The sequence below is a fragment of the Colletes gigas genome, unplaced genomic scaffold (assembly GCF_013123115.1).
Source record: "Colletes gigas isolate AHSC1104 unplaced genomic scaffold, ASM1312311v1 Colletes_gigas_Sc00001, whole genome shotgun sequence".
NCBI lineage: Eukaryota > Metazoa > Arthropoda > Insecta > Hymenoptera > Colletidae > Colletes > Colletes gigas.
In genome coordinates this window covers 12,964,040-12,990,536 of record NW_025106630.1, presented here as the reverse complement: position 1 = coordinate 12,990,536, position 26,497 = coordinate 12,964,040, and the positions used below count along the sequence as shown (strand labels likewise).

The 26,497-nt window shown below is 42.8% G+C and overlaps 3 protein-coding genes across 9 annotated transcripts in view; 2 read left to right on the top strand and 1 right to left on the bottom strand.

Moving 5' to 3' along the window:
* Positions 1-554: 554 nt before the first annotated feature.
* On the bottom strand, positions 555-14,364 carry LOC122398044 (protein croquemort-like). Of its 3 annotated transcripts, XM_043397659.1 has the most exons (10): positions 14,033-14,353; positions 7,717-7,927; positions 6,673-6,839; positions 4,956-5,100; positions 4,407-4,610; positions 3,712-3,923; positions 2,938-3,346; positions 2,321-2,394; positions 2,008-2,221; positions 559-1,929 (listed from the first exon to the last, which is right to left on the bottom strand). In XM_043397659.1, the coding sequence occupies exons 1-10, from the start codon at positions 14,068-14,070 to the stop codon at positions 1,756-1,758; spliced, it is 1,848 nt and encodes a 615-aa protein (XP_043253594.1). In that variant the 5' UTR covers positions 14,071-14,353; the 3' UTR covers positions 559-1,755. The 3 variants fall into 3 exon arrangements, with proteins under 3 accessions (XP_043253584.1, XP_043253604.1, XP_043253594.1); XM_043397649.1 differs by having other exon boundaries at positions 555-2,221; positions 14,033-14,364; XM_043397669.1 differs by lacking the exon at positions 14,033-14,353 and adding an exon at positions 11,460-11,635 and having other exon boundaries at positions 557-2,221.
* LOC122398058 (inorganic pyrophosphatase) lies at positions 12,567-18,890 on the top strand. Of its 5 annotated transcripts, none has more exons than XM_043397684.1 (9): positions 12,567-12,700; positions 15,382-15,617; positions 16,356-16,591; positions 17,012-17,098; positions 17,175-17,238; positions 17,314-17,376; positions 17,706-17,919; positions 18,001-18,110; positions 18,218-18,371. In XM_043397684.1, exons 2-9 carry the CDS (start codon positions 15,425-15,427, stop codon positions 18,259-18,261), a joined length of 1,011 nt encoding a protein of 336 aa, XP_043253619.1. In that variant the 5' UTR covers positions 12,567-12,700; positions 15,382-15,424; the 3' UTR covers positions 18,262-18,371. The 5 variants fall into 5 exon arrangements, with proteins under 5 accessions (XP_043253619.1, XP_043253615.1, XP_043253614.1 ...); XM_043397680.1 differs by lacking the exon at positions 12,567-12,700 and adding an exon at positions 14,860-14,919; XM_043397679.1 differs by lacking the exon at positions 12,567-12,700 and adding an exon at positions 14,874-15,074.
* A 1,314-nt stretch (positions 18,891-20,204) lies between these two features.
* Positions 20,205-26,497, top strand: part of LOC122397741 (proteoglycan Cow) — a 42,188-nt gene continuing 35,895 nt past the window's right edge. Inside the window, exon 1 of the mRNA XM_043397108.1 lies at positions 20,205-20,522. Within this exon, the coding sequence (XP_043253043.1) occupies positions 20,421-20,522 (102 nt within the window). The 5' untranslated portion in view covers positions 20,205-20,420. The remainder of the gene's footprint in view (positions 20,523-26,497) is intronic.

The following is a 26,497-nucleotide window of genomic DNA, read 5'->3' as shown; positions in this document are numbered from 1 at the left end:
TCACTGCTGATCGACATCGCGTCGTATCGCGTCGCGTCGCGTCGCGTCGCGTATCCTACAATATAGCTTCACCCCTTTTTAAACTAAATAATTACTTGTTACAACTAAACTAGAAGATCGAGGGAACATTGCTTCCTTCTATCTCTCTAGTTTAGTAATCTAGCTTGTAAGAATGTAAAAGGGAGATCGATGGAACTTTGATTCCATCTATGTCCCTTTGGGTCTCCACTCGCAGCAACCTCCACGTGGTGAGACCTGGGTAATATTATTTACCGTTTAATTAATAATCGTATCGCTCTTAGCTGGGTAATGCAATTATTAATTAATAATTAAATAATATTAGCAAATGGCTGCGATCCCCTTTGCGTAGATCATCATAAATATAGAGCTTAGGTTAATTTAGATTCTCATTGATTCATCAAAGATTCTAAAGTATTGTCAGAGAGGAGGTATACGAGTAGATCTTTCGCCCAGTGATGTTTGTTTATTATGAACGTACTTGTCTCGTAGAGGTGTTGATGGTTAAAATGATGTACTTGAAAATAATGCGGTCCGAAGATATTTAAAAAAATGTTACCCTGCTCCGTCTTGGTTGAAACTGGTGGAAATGGAAAGTTGGCGTCGATAAAATTAGATGGAAGGAAATGTATAATAAAATAATAGATAATTATTATTAAAATACAATATAAAATCGTACGTTTTTAGGATGACCGCAAGCATTGACCGTATTTTGTATTTCATGTTTAAACGTAAACACGAAATAGGAGTATACGTAGCTGCGTAATAAGAGCACTCGATCAAATCCCAGCGACCATAGTCTTTTCGTAGCGGTAATCGCGTCACTGGCATTCGTCAAGTCTTAAAAAGAAACGAATCGCAAGTAAGATTGCAAATAGAACATTCTACCTACTGAACGCGGTAATCTTAACGCGTTAGTCGCACTATTAAAAGTGTTGATCGCAATCGTTGATACGTTTCGAAGCAAGAGTTTGCTGACGTGGACGATTATTACGGTAATCTTTGACCCGACAGCAGTGTGTCTGGTAAAAAGAACTCTGCACCTCGTTACAATCGACGCAATTCGTTGTTTAAATCTATTTGAAACGCGTGTTTCGTTGGTCCCGTTCAAGTATTCTCTAGTTGGCTCGTTGCGAGAAGCGAACAAAGAGTCAAACGACAACTTTCGCTCGTGGAAGTGTATCAGTTGATCCGATTCCGTTTTCCAGTTACCCGTCGACGAATACTCGTTCACACCTCGTAACCATTCGATCTATAGACAGTAATTAAAGCTTCGTACGTTAGGTTTGTCGCTTTCGTCAGTCTTAAATTTCATCGATTTTTTTGTTACACACACGCGCGCGCAACGCACACACACATACACACACATACACACAGACACAGACATAGGCATACACAGAGCTCAGGCAACGCAGAAACGCGTTACGTTGGAAATCGATAAATCTAAACTAGAAAAAACGCAATATTATATTCTTCTATCGGTGATCGTTATTCTATCTCGCAGAACGTTAACGTTTACGAACGTGGGATCGGTTTGGCCTGGATCGTAGTAAACTAGGAGCGTTTTCGAATCGAGAATCGTGAAAGAAACGCCGTAAAGTCGATCGGAACGCGTACGTTTATCAGGAAATGGGCCACGACTCGTTGAACGTGTTTGTTCGGGTACCGAATCGATCGTCGCATCGCGTCCAAGTCGTTCGTTGATGGAGATCGATCAATCTCGCCTGCTTTCTTTCTCTACTTTCGATGCTGAAGCTTCGATTGCAGATCCATGTTGAAACACTCGATCGAACTTTGATACAGCCTGCGATCGTTTCTCGCGTTACCGTCCTCGTTGCACGCGTTCTTGTCCACGTACATCAACTCTGATTTGTCGCCGGTCGACGAGGATATCGTAGCCGATTTTCCATTCTGTAAAATTGTCATCGAATCAGTGGTGACGAATCGAAAGCATCGCGCGGAAAAATCGAAAGGAACGATGCTACCGACCATCGATCCCGTTTGTTGCTTGTTCAATAGATAGAGCAACGCCAGCGCAAAGATTACGAGAAATCCCGCGAGAATCAGAATCGCACCGGCGTACAGGAATACGTCCGAGAGCGACAGCAACTTTCTTAGGTCGTCGACGAACTCTTCGGTAGCTTCGACCTCCAACGAGAACCACATCACCGGGAAGTAGATCCTCGGAACCTGTTTGAAAAGCCTAAAGGGGGTTGGTTTTATCGTGAATAGAGACAATTCGATCGGTAAAGAATGTTTTAGTTAGACGATGATGTTGTTCGATCGTCCGAGACGTACTTACGACACGGTCTTTGATGGTTCCAGAAGCACGTTCAGCTGCATATTTGCCGAGACTTTTAGGGGAATGCCCGTTGTCTGCGAAAAAGATCCATTCGTTATCCAACATTTTATTCGCTCGCGTAATCGGAACAAGTAACGATAATCGACCGGATTCGGGTAGTTTATTCGACCGACCGATCAACGGACGTTTTAAACGCGTTTCCACAAAACCATTTCCAAACAGCAAACCTTTATCTCCGATTATCGGTAATATCTATCGGTATAGAAAACATTGCGCCGAAAATCAATCTATGTATAAAATGGTCTGTTTGGAAAATAATATTTCCCCGTAACGAATCTTAGTAGCACGGATTCGCATTTCGTTTGATAAATCTATTATTACTAATGTGGTTAATTATCAGGATTTTTGATATCCGATAATGTCGATTAAGTAATCTAATCGGTATAGGGTTATTAAAAGATCAAAGAAGCATCGGTAGAAAAATGTTTGATTAATTTGGAGAGGTTCGTCGGTAACAGGTGGCATAACTAATTACGGGCGTAAAACTGATCGCGATAGAAAGGCAGGTGCATGCACGCGGGCGGTAAATCGACGCGATAAAAACGGGGCACACTCACCGGTTCCAGGGTAATGGAGAAATCGTGTTGTTCCTCGTCAGGATGCAATCCTAGGAACCTGTCCTTGAGACCAGGATCCGCTTTGTGGAAGTGCGGCAAGCTGACAAACACCGGTGCGCCGTAACGGCAGGAGCTGACGTTCATCAGTCCCGCGGGAGTGCATTTCCCGTTGCAAAAGCAATTGCCTACGTTTACAACGTCGGGATCCGTGTCCGGCGAATCCGTCACCTCTGCCGAGTGTTCGGCTTCGAAAAAGTCTTCGGTAGTGGTAGTTTGCTCGATGTACTTGGCCTGTTCGTGAGGATACCGTCTCCGTGTGTTGTTGCCCAACGTTTTCTCGCCGAGAACGTACCGATAACCCTTTACGCCCATGTGATAAGTCGTCTGCGCGTACTCGTACGTTAACGGTCTGGAAAGACACGCGAGAGAAATCGATACGAAGATGAAAGGGTATCGTTGTCACGAGAATGTTGTGTTATTCGCGTGTCGTCGCGCGTCGCGTCGTATGGGAGGACGCGGTTCGATCGCGATATGTTGTGTCGCGACGCTGGCCACCCTGGCCGGCAGACTTATCGTGCGGTCCACCCACGGAAAAACCGCATCGTCGCGTCGGTCGCGCAACAACCGATTACCGGACGATCCAATTTACGTGTGTCGAAGGTTAACGAGGCAACTTGGGAATTAAGATCGTCCGAGTTTCGGCGACGGGGTTCGTTAACGCGCGCGCATAGAACAAAGTAATTAGAAATGGTCGAAACGGCGAACCCCACCAACCTGCACAAATCACCGCTGAACAGGACGATCTCGTCTTTTTGCCGATACGGTGGCCAAAACTCCCCGGCGCTTCCTTCGACGACGTTGCACGGGCTCTTAAAGAATTTGGTCGTATCCTTGTAATTCCACTTGCGCAATACACCGAATTCACCTATGTCGCCGACACCCGTGTCCATGTTGTAGTGACCATCGAACATCGTAGAGCCGTTTCTCTGGAACAAGTAAACGATATCGAGATCCTCTTACACGTAGATACATATTTCACATAAAATTTAGTACGAAAGGGTGAAATGTACGATTATCGATCGACGATATAACGTGACGTGACGTGACGTGACGCGGCGAGGCGAGGCGTGGCGAGGCGAGGCGAGGCGAGGCGAGGCGAGGCGAGGCGAGGCGTCTCCTTCCTTCGTCACCGATTTACTTTGCACGGGAAGAAAGGCTAGCGAGCGTTTGATTGGTCGTAAATATTGCACGCGCGACCTAACAAATTAATACATAATATGCTCTCCCGTTGCTTTTCATTCGTCATTCAGCGACCTACGCGCGACCTGTCCTATTCAGTACCAATTTAAGTCTTGCTGCGAATAATTTATCGTCGACTCGTAATGCCGTTGCTAGGGCAGCGCGGGTCACACGCGTCTTTTACCTTATACCGCCCTCGTCGCTATTAAATAAACAATATTACGACCTACCATGTAAAACCAACCAAACTTGTTAAACGGCGGTACGTCCAGTCCCATACCCATCAATCTTCCTAATTTGATCAGCGGGTCGTCGTATCCGGTGAACAGCAGCTCGTTCACCGTTTTCGTGGTGTGCACCTTCGAGGAGGATAGCATGAACGACAGAGAACTTTGCAGCACTTCCTCCCAGTATCGTACCTTGTGCTTCGCGGACTGAAACGCGAGTAGAAACGATTAGTTTGCTACTACAATATTACTCTTCACTTTTCGTAACTTGACCAGCCCTTGCATACTATTCTCCATCGAGCGACTTTTTTAATTGTCAATCGGAAAAGGGACCCGAGTCATGGTTTCACCTGATCCGTAACCCATATCTCGAGAATATAGTAAACATTTTGGTCCTTGGTCCTAGGAACCACAGTTACAACGGTCATTTTCACATAAATCTACCGATCGAACCGATCGATTTTCATCGCGATAAACGACTAGTTTGAAATAATAATTGAATCGGTTACGAGCTCCTTTCTAAATAAAATGACGAACCAAAGGTTTACTCACGATCGCAACGGTATTTAATTGCGTGATGGTGTCGTCCAAGGAGCCATTGGTCAAGTCCGGTTCAAAGAACCACCATCGTCGAAGAAAATAGCTGACCGTTTGGTTCTCTGGATGAAACGTCACGTTCACCTTTTCTCGGATTTCCCTGAAATTTAAATTTAGTAGGCGCGTGAATCGTGAAAACGGCACAATTACGACGACGATTACGTGCGTCGACTTATCGATAGTTATCGCGGTCACGACCAGGACGAACTTATTTCCCTCCATTTTACACCTAAAGTGGGGATAGATCTAAGAGCGTGCAAAGTTTCGGCCAAATCGGCGACCGATTGCAAAAGTCGGAAATATCCGCGATGCGCTCTTTGTAACATTATTTCACCTGGCGTGTGTAAAATGTCTCGCTGTTCGAACACCGTGGAATCGCATGCGTGCTCGTCGACGGAAATCAGCCGACGCGACGATGCGACAAGAAATTGCACGAACAAACCGCGCAGCATGTAATTAAGAGGGTCGTCCTTTCGAATCTGTTGTCCAGTAGCGACGTCCAATTAGCCGATGCGCGCGTACGATCGGAGAACCGTGATTCGATGCTCCAAGATTCGTACGTGTCTCGTTGATTAGATTTGACGCGACAATTGTCGACCGGTAACCGTACGGAAGTTCCTCGCGGTGCGTCTAATGTTCCCTTACGAGTTACCAGCGCAATCTTTTCCTTGCGTAACTGCCTTACATCTTGAGATTCAAGATGAAACGAACGCCGCGGATCGAGATCGAAGACGGTGCCGGTGTCCGTGAAAAGCAACGCGTTTCAATCGTTTCCAACGTGGACACATTGAAAAACCTATCCTTATATTGCGCGATTCCATAGGTTTGTTCGCGAGACGATCTGTCGTCGCGTTTCGCGTCCGTTTCGTTCCTCTTTATGCCGCGCCGACAAAAACGAGACGAAAAAAAAGGAACGCGTCGTGGACGAAGAAAGGTTCCCGAGCAACAAGAAACTAATTAATTAACCAATTATCTCGTACAACCTTTGAACCACCTACGTCGACGTTGTTACTCGACCGAGACACGTTTTACTCGTTCGTTAACATGTCAATATCGTGAGGTCAACCGTGGCTTCTTATCGGTGATTAGAGACTCTATTAGGAATAGTCTCGTGGAAGGGTCGAATAGACTCGTCCGGTAGTCGCGCGACGACGCATTGTCGTGTGAATCGTGTTTCGAACGGACAGAAGCGGCTTTGAGATCGCGGCGATGCGGGCGACGCGGGCGACGTGGGCGTCGCGTGGTGAGGGAGGCAAGGCAAGGCAAGGCAAGGCAAGGCAAGGCAAGGCTTGGTGAGGCGAGGCGAGGCGAGGCGCGGTGACGCGACACGACGGTACGCGTTTTTAATCGGTCGCATCCGTCGCGTCGATCTTGATCATTTTTGCGATTCGTATCGCTGGGTATCGTAATCGCAAACAGATTCGCATTCGCCGGATCGCAATGAGCAAAAATCTATCGTTACGCAAGAGTTTCCACATCGACCGCAACGACCTTTTTCCCCGACGAGTCCTCGATTTTCGTGACGCGGATCGAAGCCTCGAACACAGTCCGACAGCTAATTGATACTCGAGCTCGAACGTACTGGTTTTTTATTTCTCGCGCGTCACGGAACCCGCCGTTATTACGTATTTACGAATATTGCGTCGCATCGCATCAACGAAATCGTACGTACCGGAACACGTAGGGGCCAACTTGGTTCAGAATCGGCCTTTGCCCTCGAATCGTCAATTCCTCCGGATTGGTCCAGTTGAAAAAATGAATTTTTAAATACATGGGCGGTAGACTGCTCGTATCGTTCCACACCTCGAACGCTTTCGACGTCGGTGTCAACGGCAATTCCTGTCGAATAAAACGTGCAAACGTTAACGTACCATCGAAAGTTATCGAAACCGACCTAATTTTTTCCGTCGTGTCATCCTCGCTACTGATATCGATACACACGCTCGCTCGTGCTGCCTCGAAACATTTGAAATTTCACGCTCGGAATGCTTTAGCGGGCTTCGGTTCTTCCGTGGAACGAACCCGAGGACACCGTCAAGATTATCGTAGGCCCTGACTAACCAACTACATACATACATACATACATACATACATACATATAATCTTATTGAAAAACGTCACACTCTCGTCCAATAACTGTTTTTTCTTCTCTCTTTTATCCTATTTGGCCTATAAAAAATAATCGATCGAAAATTGTTTCCATCGATCCGAGCGGTGTGACGAAAGTTTTTGTCAGCGACGAGAAATTGTTCGTCCAGCGCGCAACTAAAACGATCAACCACTTTTCCAATCGTGACGAGAACAGTGGCGAGACGCGAGCGAGACAATCGACTAGGATTCGTCTCGTCTTTGTCCGCGATGTCGCGAAATTACCCAAACGACGCGACCGACTTGATTCTTGTCGCGCTGTCGTTTCGTAGACCGGCAGACGCGAGAATCGGGACACGTACCTAACCCGATACGTCATAATTATCCAACAAATTACCGCGATTATTTTGTACACGATTTTACTGGTCGAGTGCAGCAGTTTTATTTGTAAATAAAATATAATATCGTGTACGCGATCGAATGATTTCCGGCTCGGTGGATCACGCGGAACATTACAAGAAATCCGATCGATAGCGTTTAGCCGCGATATACATACTTACGTACATGCGTGATAGAGGATCGAATTTAATAGAATTTCCGAGAGCAAAGTCGCTTGCTTGTTTCGTACCTTCTGGAGAATGTAATAAAACAGTGTCGGGCAAAACAAGTATAGACACGTGCCGAAAACGATCAGGAGCAGGCCAAGGAGGCCGAGGTAAACGGACTTATTGGCCCAAGGTCTCATGGTGGCGTGATCTTCTTCATACGCGTTGCTCTTCGTCTGCTCAGCATGCGTGTCCTCGGCGCGAATACTCGTCGTGTCCCCCGCGTACTCTGACCTAAACAACCGACCAAAATATGGTTATAGTAACGTTTGAAAATATTGCCCGATCAGGATCATCGAGGAAATAAGTCTACTACGTGTTACGTCGTCTTGGATTCCTTTTACGATCACCGCCTCGTACGACCCCTAATCTCTTTCACGCGATGACCGAGTCCGAGTCCGAGTCCGAGACCTCGTGACCGTCTGGTCTGTCGTTCCTTTTTTTTATCGCAATAGGAACTGTTTCAAACATCTATATGTACCTATAATATAGTATGTACATGTACATATGTATATGCAATGATAGATAAAATACAGAGTGATTCTTCTGCCAGTAAACGTCGCCGCCGCCGACGCCGCCTAAACACCGCGATGATAATCACGTCTATGTTTACAGTCACGGTTTTTATCTGTCTCTTTCTTACAAGTAGAGTCATCTCCGTTGTAGTGGTTGTCATCGTTGACCGGTCGATGAAACAACATTACTGATATCGACCTTTCCCTCGAGTTATCATTGTAAACATACATGTATGTATGTATCGCCGCGATGGTTTTTTTAAGCTGCGCAACTACGAGCCGGTATTCCTTTCGAGTTTTCTGCTGAGATATCATCATCTACATAGAAACCGTCGTAACCCCGGATTAACCGTGCATTCATGGATCGGTTAACCCGGGGTTATACATACGCGAGTTACACACCCGGCCGTATAACCGAGAACAAATTGTCAGGTTACTCTACTGGATGACCTATAGTCTTGTTCGCTTCGTATCCACTTTTCGCGCAATTATAAACAGAATAAAAAAATATATTTTACTCGGTAAATTACGATCGGACCTTTACTTTTCTTATTCCGTGTATTTACTGTGTGTTTTCAATTAGAATCTGGTCGGCCGAATCGTCCAGTTGCACTTTTCTACGCAGCTTTTCCCGTAGTCGCAGTAGATCCACGTTCGACGCGCGGTGCGCTTCCCGATCGAGCCACGGAAACGATAACTTTATCGCTTCGTCGGAAGAACGGATTCCGACAAAACGACGAAAACGTTTTCCGCTAACCAGAACAGTCCTTTGACCTTTGGTTAAACCTTTTCTTTGGTTAGCTTTTCGTTTAGCTTTTTATGCATGGTGGAATATTTTTTCTACACCTTTTTTCTTATACAAGTATTAGAAAAACATTCTGGGCAACTTGGTTTTTTCCCCTTTAAAATCGTATGCCTCAAACGGTTAAAAGCTAGCTTACGAATGTATGTATGTAAATGTTTTTAGTTTGCATTGACAGTTTTCAATAGATACGTGCGTATGGCACAGCTTTAAACTCGACGATCAGCGCCTACAATATCTACATAATGTATGTAACCTACGTATCGTTGCAAGCCCGAAAACCAGTAGCCAGGATCCGCCCCGATCGAAACATTGTAGCGACACTGTCAGCGAGATAGAGAGGTCAAGAGAGTGCGAAAATAATAATGATTAATTTCGTATCGAGCTCACATTTATTGGAAATTGATCCTCCACGTTCAAACAGCTTGTATTTCTTGTTCGGCGCTGCTAAAAAATGGGTTCGTTTTAAAAGCGTGAAACGTAAGGATCCTAACCCGAACCCATGTCGGGGTAAAACAGAGGGGTGGTTAAGTTCGTAGCATCCCGAGGCTCGATCACTTTTTAACGCACATGTAAGTACTTACGTACACTGATTTAGAACAGTGGTTCTTAATCTTTTTTTTCTACGAGCCCCAGTTGGCACGCGGGCGAGGCTCTTGGACCCGTTTCTAAAAATAACCTTTTAAAATACTAGTTGACTCGATGTTTTTCCCAACTAGTGCTTAGCTTGGTTAAATTTCCAAAAAATGTTTCATTAAATAAGAGTCGTTGCTAGATAGAAACGGATCGCGTTGTCTCGGAGTCTAGTTGTGTCAGTGATCGATAGATAATTTCCAATTTATTTTTAATACACCTCCAGGTTAACAACACGGTCAATATTATTGTTAATATCGCTAGCATTTTCTAGAGATATAAGCAGTATTGAAACACGGATTTCACGATATTTGTAGTCATTCGGCGAGAATCTTGGATCTTTTCTTCGATCGTTTATACGGTCAATAGTATTGTTAGTTAATATTTACCGGCGTTGATAATACGAGTATTATCGACTGGTTGCGAGCCGTTCAAGATTCGATTCGAGGTCGAATGTGAAAAATAATATCGGAAGAAGAACATTTCGAGTAAAAGAAATTAACAGACACCGGAATATGTACTTGGTACATACTATAACTTCCGTTCCGTTTATCTGGCACTCATACTCAGATTCATACTCGTGATAAACAGTTTAAACGAACGATGAAAATTTCATTATTGTTTTTCACGGCGCAAGTCACACAATATGTATAACGCGTCTCTATTATACACGAATCACTCGAGCGTTCAACGAATTTCGAATTCGTTACACCAACGCGACACGTTTATACGTAATGAGTAATTCGGGGCCGCCAAAACGATCATTTCGCCGTAACTAAACGTAACGCGTAATCCTTTCCTTCTTTATTCGATATGTATCCGAATCAATCGAAGGCTAATCCACGAGTAATGATCTTTACGCAACCTATCGAGCTCCGTTCCAATAGTATCCGCGCACAAACGGGCTAAAAAATTTACAATATGCATATATCAAGTTGGAGAATTTCGTTGAGGCGAACGTTACTCGTCGATCTAGAACAGGCATTAAAACAAATCGATTCTAATCTATCGCTATCGATAATTTTTGGGAAAAGATAGCGCGCAATCGGAATGTCTTCTAGCTTGTATCGTATGTAATCGTACGTTAAACTGTTACGATTCTTGAACGTTAAGTTAAGAGTAAATATATATCTACTTGATTCTATGAAACGAACGAACGAATCGTTCATTTTAAGCAGTTGTCAAAGATAAGTTTTTCGCGCGAAAAACAAGTAGTAATTCGCATTCCGACGATAGCACGGATTTCATATCGATGGACCGTCTGCAGGTGTTCAAGAGACGAAATTATCGGAAATATTTGCTATATGTTTACGATTTAGGGTTTACGGTGTTTGTTTAAATTTCGTATATATATAAAATTTATTTAAAGCTTCGCGCGAGCGTAGAACATAAATTTTACGACTATGCATTTCGGCAAAACTATTCGCTTTTTCGGAATTCGGCGAGCGTAACACGCTTCGAAGAGCAGGTAAATTGTTACAGTTGTTAAACCTATTATAGCAGACAAAAGGGTGAGAAAATTATCCGGCGGCGGGGGGTAGTTCTATCGTAAAGCCGTCAACAAAACGGTCGCTTCTCCTCGAGACGGTTTCGCTTCCCGCTCATTTTCGAAATCCACACCTCTTATCTCGTAAATCTTGTAAAAAATAATTTATCAAACGTATGTAGAATCGTACTAATTGGTGAGTATGTACACGGTGAGGCGAATCGTAATGTTTAGAGTGGGTCGGGTTTCGTAAACGTAGAGTGCGACTAAAACCGACCAGATACACGCGTATCAGCGTCGCGAGAGCGATCTACATATGTATTTACTTACTTTTTGTTAAACGTATGTTTCTGGACGATTCGAGTTTCCTCCTTCGGGTAGAGAACTTGGGTATCACCGATAAAAAAACTCGATAGAAATCGTGGCCAAACGTTTTACGTATCGCCTCGCGACTCGCATCCAACGCTCTGTACGGCGCGGCTGTTACTACCGTGTCCGATGAATCAACAGGCTGCATCTAATGTGTTCTATTGGACGCATCCCCCCCCACTCGGGGAGATTTTTCCCTCCTTTGATTACCTCTTCGGACTCTCTCGATCCCACTTTACCCCTTCGACACCACTCGAAAGATTTTCTCTCGAGAGAGAGGCGTGCCCGAACCACGCTCCGACTCCAACGAGCTCGAAAGGTCATCCTAAGGAGTTGCGTGAACCTTTTACGCGGCCCAGATGGCGCTTCGCGTCGAGATTTAATCGCAACACGTGCTCGTGTTATCTGTACACGTGTCGCGCGTCACCGCGACACCGGAAACGTTCCTCCTCCGACCAGCAACAATGTTCAAAGAGAACGATACTCTCGGGTTTTATCGCTGTATGTATAGACGGGCATTTGCGACGCGACGTCAAGAATCGGCACAATGTTCGCGCACTCCTGCCGTCCACCTACTAACGCAGCCAATGTTTTTCATTATCACGTCGACGTGTTTCAATTTATTACGCGATAGCATTTAAGTGTCCAACGAACAAACGACGCGATGCCACGAACCATCGGACAAAACAACTGTCCAAACACAAACACCTACCCAAACTTTTCGCGCGATTATTAATCGATTGCGTTAATCTTGGCGTTGCAACGGCGAAATTTGTTAGAAATGATCTACGGTATTTTTTGTCGGTAGTATGATCATCCTTTCGGAAACAGTTCAGTCCGTTTGTGCAACGATTATCGTCGCCCGATTGCGTAACCTAATACATACGAATAAACAAGATCTATCGGAACTGTAAACCGGTTCTCGTCAAGACGAGATGGTATGGCTTTATCCTTGTCGGAAATAAGCCTCTATGTAGGTATGCACCTATCTACATGCATACTTTGCAACGCGTGACCCAAGAAGATAAACTTGTCACCGATCAACACTGTAGGCTGTTGAACGGTAACCGACGACACTCGATTTCACGATATCAAAGTACATATAACGAAATAATGGAAAATTGCGCGAACGGTGATGATCGCGCGCGGCTCGACAGGTGCTTGGGCCGAGACTGAAAAGGACTGGGTTGCACTCGCGACAGGTACGTAAGTAGATGCATACCAAGCCTCAGAAGTGTTCGGCTCCCTACCCCCGCGTTCCGTTTTGCGCGTCTTTCTGCTTCGAAGCCGTTGATCTATTCGTTACCGAACGGAATCGCCGCGCCGCGCCGTGCCGCGCCGTTTCGACGTGGCTTCTGTCTGGGTTAATTCACCCGGCAATTCCGATTCGACCGATCCTCCACTGCCGTTTTTACTCGCCATCTAATCCAGACCTACCACTCTACCTATAACCTCGAAAAATTTCACTATATTTCCTGCTTTCTTTCGAGATATTTCTGCGCAACGATTCGCCGTAACGACCCGCGCGCTTCATTTTTGCTTGCGCGCCAATTCCACAGCTACGAGGTCAATGGTTATCTTTCCGGCTACGACATCCATTATTTTTAAAACAGCGTCAAATCCTTGGTCCAAGATACAAGTGGAACAGTAAGCGGCGATTTTAAGTATCGTTCTTCCATGAAAAATATCCTTTGGATCAAGATGCTACCCGTTGGAACTGCAAACGACGCAGTTCCAACGAGAACATCAATGTTCCCGCCATTATGTTCTAGCAAAATTTTTCCAGGAATATATGTATAGTTACGTACCTACCAACTCTCTTTCTTTCTACGGTGCGTGAAAACCGATATGTGGAATTATACATATAGCAACAAACTCTTTTCATTTTACATCGAATACAACAAATTCTCAAAGGTTCATACTTTCGAAATATTATCAATTTTTTAAGCGTAACAAGGGGGGGGGGGAGGGGGAGGGGGGTTGGCGTAGGTATCCGTTCGACTTGAATTTCCATTCGCGTGTCGCGTCCAGGCTCCGTTTACCTTTTTCCGTTGTCAAGGGTCACTGTGCCAGTGTTTGTTCGTTTGCCAATCAAATTCAAATAGACTATCCGTACCTATGTACTTATGTAGACAGCAGCTCGCCATTTTAAATGTCGGATGAGAGATTAGGTTATCACCGACCGATAAAACGAGCACCAATATTTTTCAGTTGTCAAAAAGCCAAAGACAGTCGTCGGGACAGCTAGAAACGTCTAATTTTACCGCGAGCAACAAGTCCTCGATCGTAGACTTGTTTGTTCGAGATAAGTGAAGGAATGCCTCTCTACTGTTAAAACTTGCTGATATCTTGACGATTCCTGATATCGAATGCCCGATGAATGGAAAACGAATCAACGCAAGCTCCAACACTTTCTCGTTAAACATACAATTTGAGATCTCGAGTTCGATATTCGAAAATTTTAGTCGTTTCTAATCTCCGGTGACCCTCGACTCTCGAAACTTGGTTGAAAAACCTTTACGGCGTTATCTTACCTAACCCATGCTGCGACGATATCTCGACCAACAACCATACGATCTTCTCTATCGAGTCACTTTCGATTCCAACTGTTTTTCTACAAACGATTTTTATTTATCGAATATAAATAAAATGTATAAATATCGAGAATCGATTTATCGAAAAAGAAATGCATAGTAGAATTTAAAGGACAAGCGTAAACGCAGATTCTTCTCGCGCCTGAACTCGTGTCCGAGACGATATACGTATTATATGTATGTTCGTTTTGTTGCGGGTCCGAACGACGGTCTCGATGTCCGTTGACTACTGGAACACTATCTTCCGGTGGGTAACCGACTATCGTTTAGCCGCTTACGAAGCCTATCAAGGTCCCGCTTAGTTTTACGAACAGCCACTATTTCGTTACCCCAGTACATATTGTACGAACAAAAAGTCTACTGACTACCAGATTACCCACCAGTTCTAAACTTTACACAAAATCTTTCCCTCTATGATAGGGAATTTCTTTTTGAGATCATCAAAATCATTGTACCGGACTATTGCATAGATCGTATTCTACGTTATCTTTACTGGCTATAAACATAGTGATCGCGGCTGGCTATATTCATAACATCTACAAGGCTGACGTCTCGTGCTTCGTGTTTTTTTAACCTCAAAAATATTTCATGGTATGATGAATTATTTTCGACATAAATATTTCTAGTTACTTTTTCAATAATTTCATTTATTCTTAATCTAATTGTTTCCTTTTCGAACTCTCGACAAACTTAGTTTTAATTCTTTCCGCTAACAGCGTTGTATGTATCCTCGCTCCATTTTGAATCGATAACGTTAGTTCTTCTAGCGAAATGTTAGGAAGAGGGCTCTAGAGTTGTTCGAGTCGTGAAAAAGGGAATTCCATCAAGTTCGGTCTATACATATACATCGTTTCTGCCTATATCTAGTCCGTGTGGAGCATTTTCTAGCGGTAAATCGTTCCGATTATGTCTACGACTGTTGTTAAACGTTACCATATACAAGATATTCTACTATACCTCGTCTGTAATAGGGGACATCACGGTACGATTTTCCTTGATACGATCAATATCAATATCAATATGAATAAAACTCCTAACGTGTATTACATATTTTCTACGATCTGCTCTATAAAGCTACGTACATACATAGCTCGTATAGACTGTCGTTGCGACTTTTTCTACCATTTCTCGTGAAAGAAATCTCAACATATGTAATACATATATTATAAGCTATTTAACGATATTGCACGGACTACATACAATACTGTACGAGATGAACAACAACATTTGCGTCGTTTATGACATGTCTCAAAATCATAGAAATATATGTATATTTCATTTTTCTATAGGACGGTCAGATTCTGGTATACGTGACTACCGTTAGATGTCAGGATGTCGTCGATAATGCTGCACGTGGTACGTTGCCGAGGTTTAAATACGTTGGCTATTCCGGTCAGATTAGCTGCGGCGGTTAGTGTCGTTGGGTCGCAATCTTGTTCTGTGTTCAAGAAATTTGTGAGAAACATGTCGTACACAACGGTCGAAAGGGGTACATCGAATACCACCGATTATAGGATTTATTTTAGTAAGTATTGCATGACGTAACCTTCGATTCTCGTGCGATCGGATGTTTTTAAAGGTCGTTCAATATGTCAACGTAATACGCTTTATTGAACCTATCTACTGTATAATTATGCTGTTCTTCGTTTTATTGAACATGACCTTTCAACCTCCACTGTGATTCTAATCTAGTAGAAATCGCGTTTAGAATGTTTCTTTCCGTAACATGTTACTAAGTTACTTTTCTTTCATACGTTCGAAGATTTTACACAATTTTTTATTTTCTGACCTAACAAAATATTTCCATTCTCTCGATTTTACATTTATATGCATTTTTCTGTTTCGTACAAAACGAGTTTTCGTATTTTGTCAATGTGACGTGTGATATTAGTGAAAGTATCGGAATTCCTTAAAGAGGACAAAAAGTTCGATCTGCAGTTATATTCTACTCAATATGTTTATATCTTTATCGATGCTTGTTCAATTTTTAACCGTAGTTTCAGTAGAAATATCGTTTCTTTTACGAATTCTATCGATATCGTAACAGCACATATGCGCGCGTGTATGTAATGCAATGTAATGTATAAATATATATGTATTGTATATATACATATACAAACACAGCATACGCATACGGATGCGTAATATTTTCGAATGTGCATTATTTTTTTATAAAATATATTTAATACATGTTTCTCTTTAAACAATTAGAATTATGTTGAATAGTTTATAGAGAAATATATATTATTGGTGTACATTGTAGAGAATGATGTTGGTCCAATTTCGCCTATGCATGACATTCCTCTTTATACGGATGGAATAAATAAAATAGTTAACATGATAGTCGAAATACCAAGATGGACAAATGCAAAGATGGAAATTAATCTCAAAGAGACTCTAAATCCCATTAAACAGGATGTTAAAAAAGGCAAATTAAGATATGTTGCTAATTGTTTTCCACACCATGGATACATATGGAACTATGGTGCACTACCACAGGTATAAACTATTTTGATAGCTTGATAATTATCGATAAATTGTCGATTTAACGCGTTATCAAGATTTTCATTTTATCTATGTTGTATCTGGGCTTAACAATTAAAGAATGATATCATCAATTTTACTGGTACAGCTTGTACAAGGACATGAGTAATTCTATGATACAGAAAACTGATATACCAATGGATGTATACATCCTTGTAACGTATGAACAATGCCTTATCACGCATTACGTAACATTTTAATTTTGATTCAAGGACATTCTTCTTTATCTTTCTAACTCGATCTATTTCAAATTATTGTATTCCTCTGTCGTTCTCTCGCTGAGACATTTTGTTAGAATTTAACCGTATACAGTTTACATAGTGTATATTATGTGCACAAATATTTGGTTTATTTAGTATGTAATATTTATAATAGACATGGGAAAATCCTGAGGTGCTGGACGAAGCAACCGGTTGCAAAGGGGATAATGATCCCATCGATGTTCTTGAAATTGGATACAGGGTACAAAATGTTTATATTAAATTGGCTTATAGTTAATTGTAATTCGTATATAATTATAAGTCTGTTATAAAAATAGGTTGCAAAAAGGGGCGAAGTTTTGAAGGTAAAAATTCTTGGTACGGTTGCGCTTATCGACGAAGGTATGTAATATTCTAAACAATGTTCCTTATTTTGTTAAGAAAATTTCGTTCGATTTTAATCATCGATTGTTTCAGGCGAAACTGATTGGAAAATTATCGTTATCGACGTTAACGATCCTTTGGCGGACCAGATGAATGGTAGAGATCGAGTATTGTATTTATATTGATAGAATGTTTGCAATATTATTAACATTTATTATCTATTAAATAAGCTTATTATGAAAGCAATAATTTTATGTTTTCAAATTGTTCAAATTTATCGAGTATCACAGGAAATTCTAGATTTATCTGTTGTTAAAGATTTTATTTATTCGGCGCATAACAAAGTAATAGGAAGTACAAGACATAATCTCATAAACGAACTGCCGAAGAACAGTTTTATTATTTACCGAATTACTTATGCGACCGTAATAGTCGTTCTAAACGTGCGTACATACGTACTTACCTAATGCATTTCATATCTGTAGATGTAGCTGACATTGAAAAACATTATCCGGGTCTGATGAAGGCTACGATCGAATGGTTTAAAATTTATAAAATACCAGACGGTAAGCCGGAAAATCAATTTGCATTTAACGGGGAGGCAAAGTCGAGGGACTTTGCATTACATATAGTGGAAGAAGTACATCAACATTGGCAGAACCTTATTAAACGAGAAGCCCCTGCGGGAGGGATTGCATGGTTTGTAAAATTATTATATGTTTTGCCAAAACGAAAGTAATTTGTTTGAATATAGATTTAAAGAAATAAATATGTTTGCAGTACAAACGTAACTATCGCAGACAGTCCCTTTAAAATAAGCACAGACGCTGCTGAAGAAATATTAGATAAAGCTCCGGAGGCATTAGAGCCTCAATCGGTGGATCCATCCGGTAAGTTAATATTTGGAAATTAGTAAAACTGTACTAGAATTATTCGTACAGTGACGTTTATGTTCCAGTCGAGTGTTGATTCTTATAATTGTAAAATTTACTTTCAGTTAACAAATATCATTTCGTTCCGTTAGTATCACATAAATTATAAGTTTATCGACGTCGTTCGTTGTTGGAAATTTAGTTCAAGTTTTTTTTATTTTCCCGATCGTTGTATCCGCTTAATATTTTTATATTAAACGATGATTATCAAAACATCGCAATGTTTGATTTCAGTCGATAAGTGGCATTACGTACATCTTAAGTGAGAACAAGGGGGATATTCTCACATTGATACGTCTCTAGATGTCTGCACATAGTTGCTTATTTTGCCGGCACTTAATGGAATACTATGTATCGTTCCAACAAGTTGCTTCGTCATAAGTTTTGATACATCCCATAATTCTAGATAATATTTAAACTTGGCGTGCTTGCAGTACACAGTGGAACATGACAGCTCAAATATATGTATATTTTATTATTTATTTTAATATAATTCTATGAAAAGAAATATCTGTAGCCGTCGGGTCGGAACACATGTACAAAGTTTATTCCGTACAATTTAACAATTTATTAAAGCTCCTTGTTGCTGTGCTGTATCCTTGCTCGTGCACAAGGTTGCGATATAGCTTTCCATCGATATAGAAAAGAGTATTCTACATAAACGAAACTTCGTCTCTTTCGAATACTTGTTACATAACACACGTGTTATACCTATAATAAATTGGTTTACTACTTGAATTCGGTCACCTGTATTACGGATCCAAAATCGCCTACTCCTAGCTGTTCCTAAGGGTTTTCTAAATGAAAGCTAGAATATAAATTGGAAAATGTACGAATCGATGTATTCCGCCGAGAAAAAATGACCTTCCGTGCAAGTCTTATTACGTTAGATATACATATATCATAGTGTCCGCCATTGTAAGATAGACTTAAGAAGGTAAAATTATTCGACGTCGTGCATATTTTATTTACTTATATTACCATCTTCTCCTGAACTCGGAAGTATATTTCCTTTCTCGATACAAGACATTCGTGGTTTTTACGTATGCTTGAACATACGGGCCTTGAATCGAATAGACGAATCGATCTATCGATCGTTTAACATAATAAATTTTCAAGGAAAAGTAATTTGCTATTTGGTATAAATTTGTGATTAACCAGTAACGCCGCGTAACATCTATACCGTTTACGAGTTAATATTTAACAAATACAAAGGAACCCGCCTGCGTCTCGTTGACTTGGTAACAGTTCCCCTTAATCTTTTCCGCGATACGATCCATTTTGTAGAGGAAATACGTCGTACGACGTTGTATTCCTGGTTTCTACTCCCGCGGGAAGTGTCCGTGCACTTCCACCGAGGAAAATATTTAGAAGCCAAAATATAGCATTAATTTGTTTTCAGATAAGATCATTTATCAGAAAAGGTCTCTGATCTCTGATCGAACAGAAGTATTCATTGAATTCTCGATTAATCATAGTTTTTTTTATACTGGTTAATATATGCTGAAACGGGAATTGGTAACTAACGTAGGATCGTCTTGTCGAAGAGTCTTCTAATCAGAAATATAGACAAGGGTAAGAGAGTATGAAAGAAGCAGCAGAATAAAACGAAAAAAAAAGAAAGAAAAGTTGAAAAATGTTGGCAGGTTGGTCCGCTTTCTGGGCGAGTATCCGGGTACAAAACTGGATTCCTTCTTGGTGCTCTCCTGCCGAATTCCCTGCGCCCTTTTTTCCCTCGTCAACACACTGGTAACATACCGGGTAGGTGAACCAAGGAAGGCAGGTAGAGGTATTGACTGGCGCAGTGTAGCACGCGCTCGCGCGAATCTTGCTACCAGAGAGAGTCATTGGAGGGCAGACGTAACCCATGGAATAACAAGAGAGATAGAGAGAGACGGGTAGTTCAGGTTATATGTACCTGGCCGCCCGGCGCGGCGGCCCCTGACGTCCCTCCTCGGATTCGCTGGAATCCGACCAATAGGTGGCTACGCGTCTGTGGTGGTGCGGCGTCGCCTTCACTTTGCTCGCGCAGTCACAACTTGTTCGACCGTCGAACCGTGTGTTACCATTTACAAGGAATACGGGATATTACGAACGTGTTGTAGTTTACGTGCGCGGCTTTTAACGTCACCGTTCGCCGAAATCCTTTATTTCGAAAGAATCGAACCACGGTGAACGTGTTTCGCGGAAATCCGCGCGTTATTTCCTTCTGTCGGTTCACGGTGGACGTACGGTGGTCTCCCTGTCTCTCTCGCGGGAAGAAGAACCATGCGATTTTCGTGGGTGTTTGTAGCCACGGTGCTCCTGATTCTAGCTACCGGGGCGAGGTGTAAGAGAAAATTTGACGGGGATTTTGAATTCGCCGAAGAGGTGAGCTGTTCCTTCGTATTAAATTTGCATAATTTTTAATACAGCCGGCTAGCTAATATGTCACGTTGCGTTTTCGAGCCAACGAAGTTCTGACAGGCGTATCGATTCGCTGTCATAGAAAATCACTGCACTCGTTCTTCTTGTTTCCATTCGTGTTATCGCTATTCACCGAGAATATTCCGAATGGTTCGAATGACATTTTCTCCTTTGAAAACGTCTTTCGTTGTAACACGTCGATTCGTCGATAAGGGTGCAGATCGATCGCGCTACTTGTTATTTGCGTGGGGAAGCTCATTCTGAAGATGAAGTTTTATCGTACTATTAGTCGGTATTTCCAAGGGTATTTCCAACGAGTTTCGAAGATTGAGCACGGTCGCGAACGACGTCGTGGGATAAAATGTAGTTTGTGTTTCGTTTTCGATCACGTCTTTATCCAAGTACATAATAGTTTCCGAATTCCTGTAATTGTTCATTTTGTCAGTGTCACTGTTTTCTCGATATCCTTTTATAACGGTGAAATGTAACGGATAATGGCCGCCTTCTTTAAGATCAGTCATCGAACGTACACTTATAGTCGTGGTTCATTAGGTAGCCGGACAGCACGCAATGCAGGCATGCAGGCAGGCAGGCAGGCAGGCAGGCAGGCAGGCACTTTTACTTTCACGTAACTGGATCGCTACTCTAATGGTAGTTATCGGTGCAAATGTTTATTTTCTTTTCGATGGTTGCGTGCTCGCTTTCTATACGGTCGATCTTTCCCAGGTAAACACTGTGATCGGAAATAATTTCTACGCATGTACACGCACGCGCGTGTGCATGTGTAAACACACATATATGCTCTCGTCGCGTTTAGTTTTAATAAAAATTAGTAGCCGATAATTTACGCGTTTGAAATCTTCGAGTAAAAATCTTGCAGAATAGGTGTGCTTTTTGATTCTAGTACAGGATGTATCGTGACGCGTAAACATTGTCTTGGTGGGGCCAAGTCAGGACACGAAGGCAACGAAAAATGTTTACGAGAATATACCATATGTACACACTTGGCCTTATTTTCAATTTGTCTGGAAAAATGAGAAAATTGTAAAGAAAAGTTGCAATGCATACGAAATTTGTTGAAAAATTGAATCGAAGCGAAATATTAAATTCTATCAACAAGGAACGCTAGAAGAAAAAGTTTAATGGAAAAAATGGCTACAACACCGACACAACTTGAAACAGGATATGCAAAAATATTCAAATATTCGTTTCCCGAGTCTTTGGTTTTCGTTTAAATTTCTGTCTTTATCGTAGGAGGAAATATATTTTGCTTTATTCGTGATTGTTAAATGGGTAAATCTTTTTTGATTTGGTTTCTGGTAGTCCTTTTGGTTTCCGACCGCATAAACGAAAGATTTTATTAAACCGTGGATAGTTGATGGTTGTGGACAGTGGTAGCCTATAATTTTGATTATTATAGACGCGAAGGGTAGTAGGCACTCGTTTGGCAGAATACGATAGATACATAGGCACATAGGGGTTTTGTATCGTCGAATGCGCGCGCTCGTAAGGTGAATCGAACCGCGACCAGAAGTCGATAGTTGGAACTTTTAGTCTTGGTTGATCCATCGATCGGCGGAGAAGTCAACATTGTTCGAAAGACGTAGGCATGTTCGTTTTAATACCGGGCACTCTAAATTCATGAAGCAGCGCTTTCAACGGCAGCTGCCCCAATTTTACGATTGCTGTAACGTCATAACTCTGTACGGGTCTCTGGTGCTGGTATATGTATGCACGACGAGACTCTTGACCCTCTTATCTTGTTCCTCTTACAATCCGCATTGCCATTTTTCTACTCGCCGGTCTGTGAACGAGTGTCACGGAAAACATAGGTCACGTCCCTGAGACGCGTCGCGCGTTGTTCCGCCCTTTACACTCGGGAGACCGGTGTCGTCGAACCTTTTATCGATAACTTTTCCTTCTGTCGTTCAATCATTACGTTCTTCTTTCTTATCGTTGTTCTTTCCACCTAGTTCCCTTGTTAATTTGCCATCGGTTTCTGGAAACGAAGCATAGTTTGACGAAAATGCGACAGCATACTGCGCACAGCGTGGCCTATCAGAGTATCTAAATTAAGAGAGACCGTTTTCAGGTCGTTGAAATTTTCGATTTGTTTAGGAGAGTTGCTCTTTCATTTCGTTCTCGATCGTTCGTAGTCTTCTATATATCTTGAAAGGTTGAACGCACATACCCCCCCGTGCTTGAGTGTGTAGCTATTGTTTGCTCGGTAATTGTAACGTTGTTATCGCGACCGCGAAATGATACAGAGTGCCATGGAATTGTTGCTGAAAATCGATCACTCTCGCTGCACGCTGTACAGTCAGAGGCCAGAAACGATAACTCTGTTTTTCTCGATATACTCGAAGAATCGTTTGATTCGATAACCATTATCATATTTGTAAAAAGGTCTTGGTCCTTTGATTTTGAAAGGAAACTGTGGCTGAAAAGGATCGAGAGAGAGCGTGTCGCGTTTCGTGTTTCGCGTAGAATCAGACTCGAAACGAAGCGAAATCATCATCGGTCGAAGAAGCAACATCGAAACGCGCAATCGCGTAACATCCGCATACAGGTGTTTTATTATCCAAAGAAGTGTACGGGTGGCAAGAGGTCTAACTTTACGGCCACGCTGTAAAACGACGCGACGTAAGCGACATCACATTATCGTAGATCGTGCTACTCGGTCGTTTTGTAATTTCAATAATCGAGCCACAGTCTTGCCGCGAATCGGTCGCTTTCGCTGGATACGCCTTATAGATATACATCCCTGGCGTAATGGAAAAGAATTCTCTATCGATCGTTCGGAGAACACTGTGACCCAGTGCCGTAAAGGTGAACGAGCGTGTATACTGTCTCGGTCGGTCTTTTCACTTGTACATATCGAGTCGACTGTAGCTGTTTCGACCGATGTGGTACATATTTCTGCTCTCCATTATTGCATCGTTATTCCTTGAAATAATTACTATTTAACGATATTAATTGTATTAACATTATCTTGGAAAAAGTAAGCAAGAAATATGCTAACACTCGCGGTGACGTAATTCGTGGCTCGTGATTTTTTCCAACCGAAACGGCCGTTAAGATCTTGTTGGGACTCGATACGGTTTATCGAAAAAATCGTTGCCGTGCTTGGTGGCGAGCGTGCAATCTCTGAAAATGCGAATGCACTCTTTATGGGTCGGTTACCTACCACGTGTTTATAAGTTAAAATTTATTGCATAGGAACCGCAGCAGCAGTGAACTACTCGCACGCTCTTGTCTAGGAAGCCTTTATAAACCTCTTAGCGGGAAATAAAGTGGCGCGAATACGTCGAGCGAAATCTCGTCGTAGGAAATTTCATTTCTATAAAATTCTAGTTGGTTCGCGGCGGTAATTGCCAGTAGAAAGAATATAGCTCGAGTCGCGTTGAATATCTCTGCCGTGGTTTTCCATTAACGATATTCTACGCGACGTTGGCTTAACTTTGCTTTACTTGGTCAGAAAATGTTGAGACTATTTATGAAATCTCTCCGCGTATGTACGCAGAATAGAATGTTTGCTCAAAGGAGGGACGGTTGTAGAATAAAAAATGTTGCATTTTCCTGCGACGAAACGAAACGAAACGGACCGGACCGATCCGGAGAGCCATAAACTCGTCCGTTTCTCGTCACGCAGCCAAAGATCGTTGTTTATGAAATACCACAGGTTGCGTTCTGGTGCAATGCAGCAAAGTCAGGTGGAGCAAATCGGCTCGAACGCTGCAGGTGGTGGGGAATGTCGAGCAACACCTTTGCCAACATTTGCCAACTCTCGTCGTGTCACATCCGTTCACATTGGAATCGTGTTCGTCGATAGTTTTGCGAGCTTATTGTTTATAGTCGGGTGAAACTGTTCAAAGGTATGGAGAACACGATCCCACAATCATGACATCGAAATTATGTTTTCGCCAATTGTTCGTTTGTTCGTTTGCTCTTTGATTTAAAATGTATCGTTGACGTGGTTCTCGATATTTGGTATCAAAACCAAGAAATATGTATAGAATAATTTGTGGTATTTCTGTCTTGGAAACTGATTCGCTTCGTCATGCAGCCGCCGATAGCTTTCCCATTTTCCAAATACGGCAACCGCTTTAGTTCTCCGGTTGGCGACTGGAAATAAAGGTGTCGATTTGTTACGGGTATCGATGAACAAGAAGATAAGGCACGAGTAATACTCTAACGATACACTTTATCCGGTTCGAGTGCTTATTGTTCTCTGTCTTTGCTTTGTTCGGGTCCCTCGCCTCCTGTGCCATGGTCGGTGGTCGTGCGAGTAGTCAATTACTGTTCGGTCAGGCCGACTAAAGAAAAGCACCGTTGAAAACGTGATTCGTTTCGTTCCATCGGATCGGGTAAACGTTATTTCATACGACAGGGGTATTTACATCAGTTGTACAGTGAATATAGGAGAAGACGATTCTCTGTAGCAACGGGGTTTGGACGCGAGAAGATTAGTAAACATTCTCGAGAATATAACGACCGGTTTGTTAAAAAGCGGAGTGTAGCCGTTTGAAGAGGTTGTCGCGTGACAGGACGGTGCGTAAAGAGGGCATAAAAGGACCGGCGTGCTCGTTAGGAAATATAATCCAACGATAAAATTGTAACGTGGTAGACGACTAGACCGAGTGTATTAAATAGGAGGTAGAAGGCGATATGTGTGCGGTTTCCTCCGTGTCGAGGTTGCGTTCGTAGAATGGCGTGACTGCGTCCGTCAACGCGCACCTGTAAATATCTCTCTCAACACCCACGTCGGTTTCAAGGATTCTCGGACCACGATGTGCCGTGTCTCGTTTGCTTACCCCGTTCAGACCGTACTCTTTAGCTATGCAACCAGTTCTGTTGTGCGTTTAACGGTACATTCAGTTTTATAGAGTCGAAGCTTGATCTTTAGAAGCTTGGTATTCGATAGATCGGTTACAATTCCTCCCTTTAACTTGATAAAACGTCGCATCTACACCGGACAGGTTTCTTCTATTATGCAAAACAGTAACTGGCCCTTTACCGTTCGCCAACCCTGATAGAAGCTACTTGCTTGGTATCGTGAAAACGGAAACCGCGAGTCCAGTGATCGAAAGGAACCGTCAAAGTTCCTGACCACTGCATCCTGAATCATCGGAGTAATGCCGGACTGACTCGGGGATTTTCCGCGAAGAAACCAAAAGATCCTGGGGGCGTATTCATCGACCGTGGTCGAGCACAGCCCCTCGGGCGCATTTCTATCTCCCTTCAATTTCCTCCTTTTTCCACGAACTTGTATCCCCCGTCGCTCTGGTCTCTCCCGTTTCCTCTTTCGTCGGCATTGGCCACGCCACGAGCAAGAAGCGCCGGATAATGGGGTGGCGTGGCGCGGCGTGGCGAGGCGAGGCGTGGTACGGCGTGGGTGGATAGGGGTGGATAGGGGCGCGCGCGGAACACTAGCTAGTAACGTTGGATAGTAAAATATTGGCCAGACCGGCGGGCGCCACCGACACGACTTTTTCATCGGACGCATTCGCTTCGACGACGAGGATGTTCGATTCCCTTCTGTCTTCTTTCATCCACCGGTCGTTCGTGTTCAGCCCTTGTCCTCTTCTCCAACCACCCCTACTTTTCTGCCTCGTTTTCCTTCCAGCCCGTCGGCGATTTCGAAACTTTCGGATCTTTCTCGCCGTAAGTCCGACGATGTACTTGTCGGCCGTTCCATCGTCCCCACCGTGTGCCTTTATGCACGGACCACGATCGAACGACCTTACCACGGAAGGAAACCACATTCGTGGACACACGCAGCGAGAATACGTATATCGGTTTTGGTCCCCATAACTATAGTCCTGGTACACATATAACCTTTCCATTTCTTCAAAAAGAATACGACTACTTGTATCGATTACAGTCTGTCTGTCGTTTGGAAAAGTACTTTCGAAAATGAATTACGTACAGAGTTCTTA

What these genes read in the sequence shown, in the direction of transcription:
- LOC122398044 (XM_043397649.1), bottom strand. Translation starts at nt 14,070, where the DNA reads ATGGTTGTTGGTCGAGATATCGTCGCAGCATGGGTTAG. An exon ending in GTTGGCCCCTACGTGTTCCG is followed by an intron (nt 5,101 to 6,672) that starts GTACGTACGATT and finishes TTTAAATTTCAG; the next exon opens with GGAAATCCGAGAAAAGGTGA. An exon ending in TTCAGCGGTGATTTGTGCAG is followed by an intron (nt 3,347 to 3,711) that starts GTTGGTGGGGTT and finishes GTGTCTTTCCAG; the next exon opens with ACCGTTAACGTACGAGTACG.
- LOC122398058 (XM_043397684.1), top strand. Translation starts at nt 15,425, where the DNA reads ATGTCGTCGATAATGCTGCACGTGGTACGTTGCCGAGGTTTAAATACG. An exon ending in GGTTGCGCTTATCGACGAAG is followed by an intron (nt 17,239 to 17,313) that starts GTATGTAATATT and finishes CGATTGTTTCAG; the next exon opens with GCGAAACTGATTGGAAAATT. An exon ending in CCTGCGGGAGGGATTGCATG is followed by an intron (nt 17,920 to 18,000) that starts GTTTGTAAAATT and finishes ATATGTTTGCAG; the next exon opens with TACAAACGTAACTATCGCAG.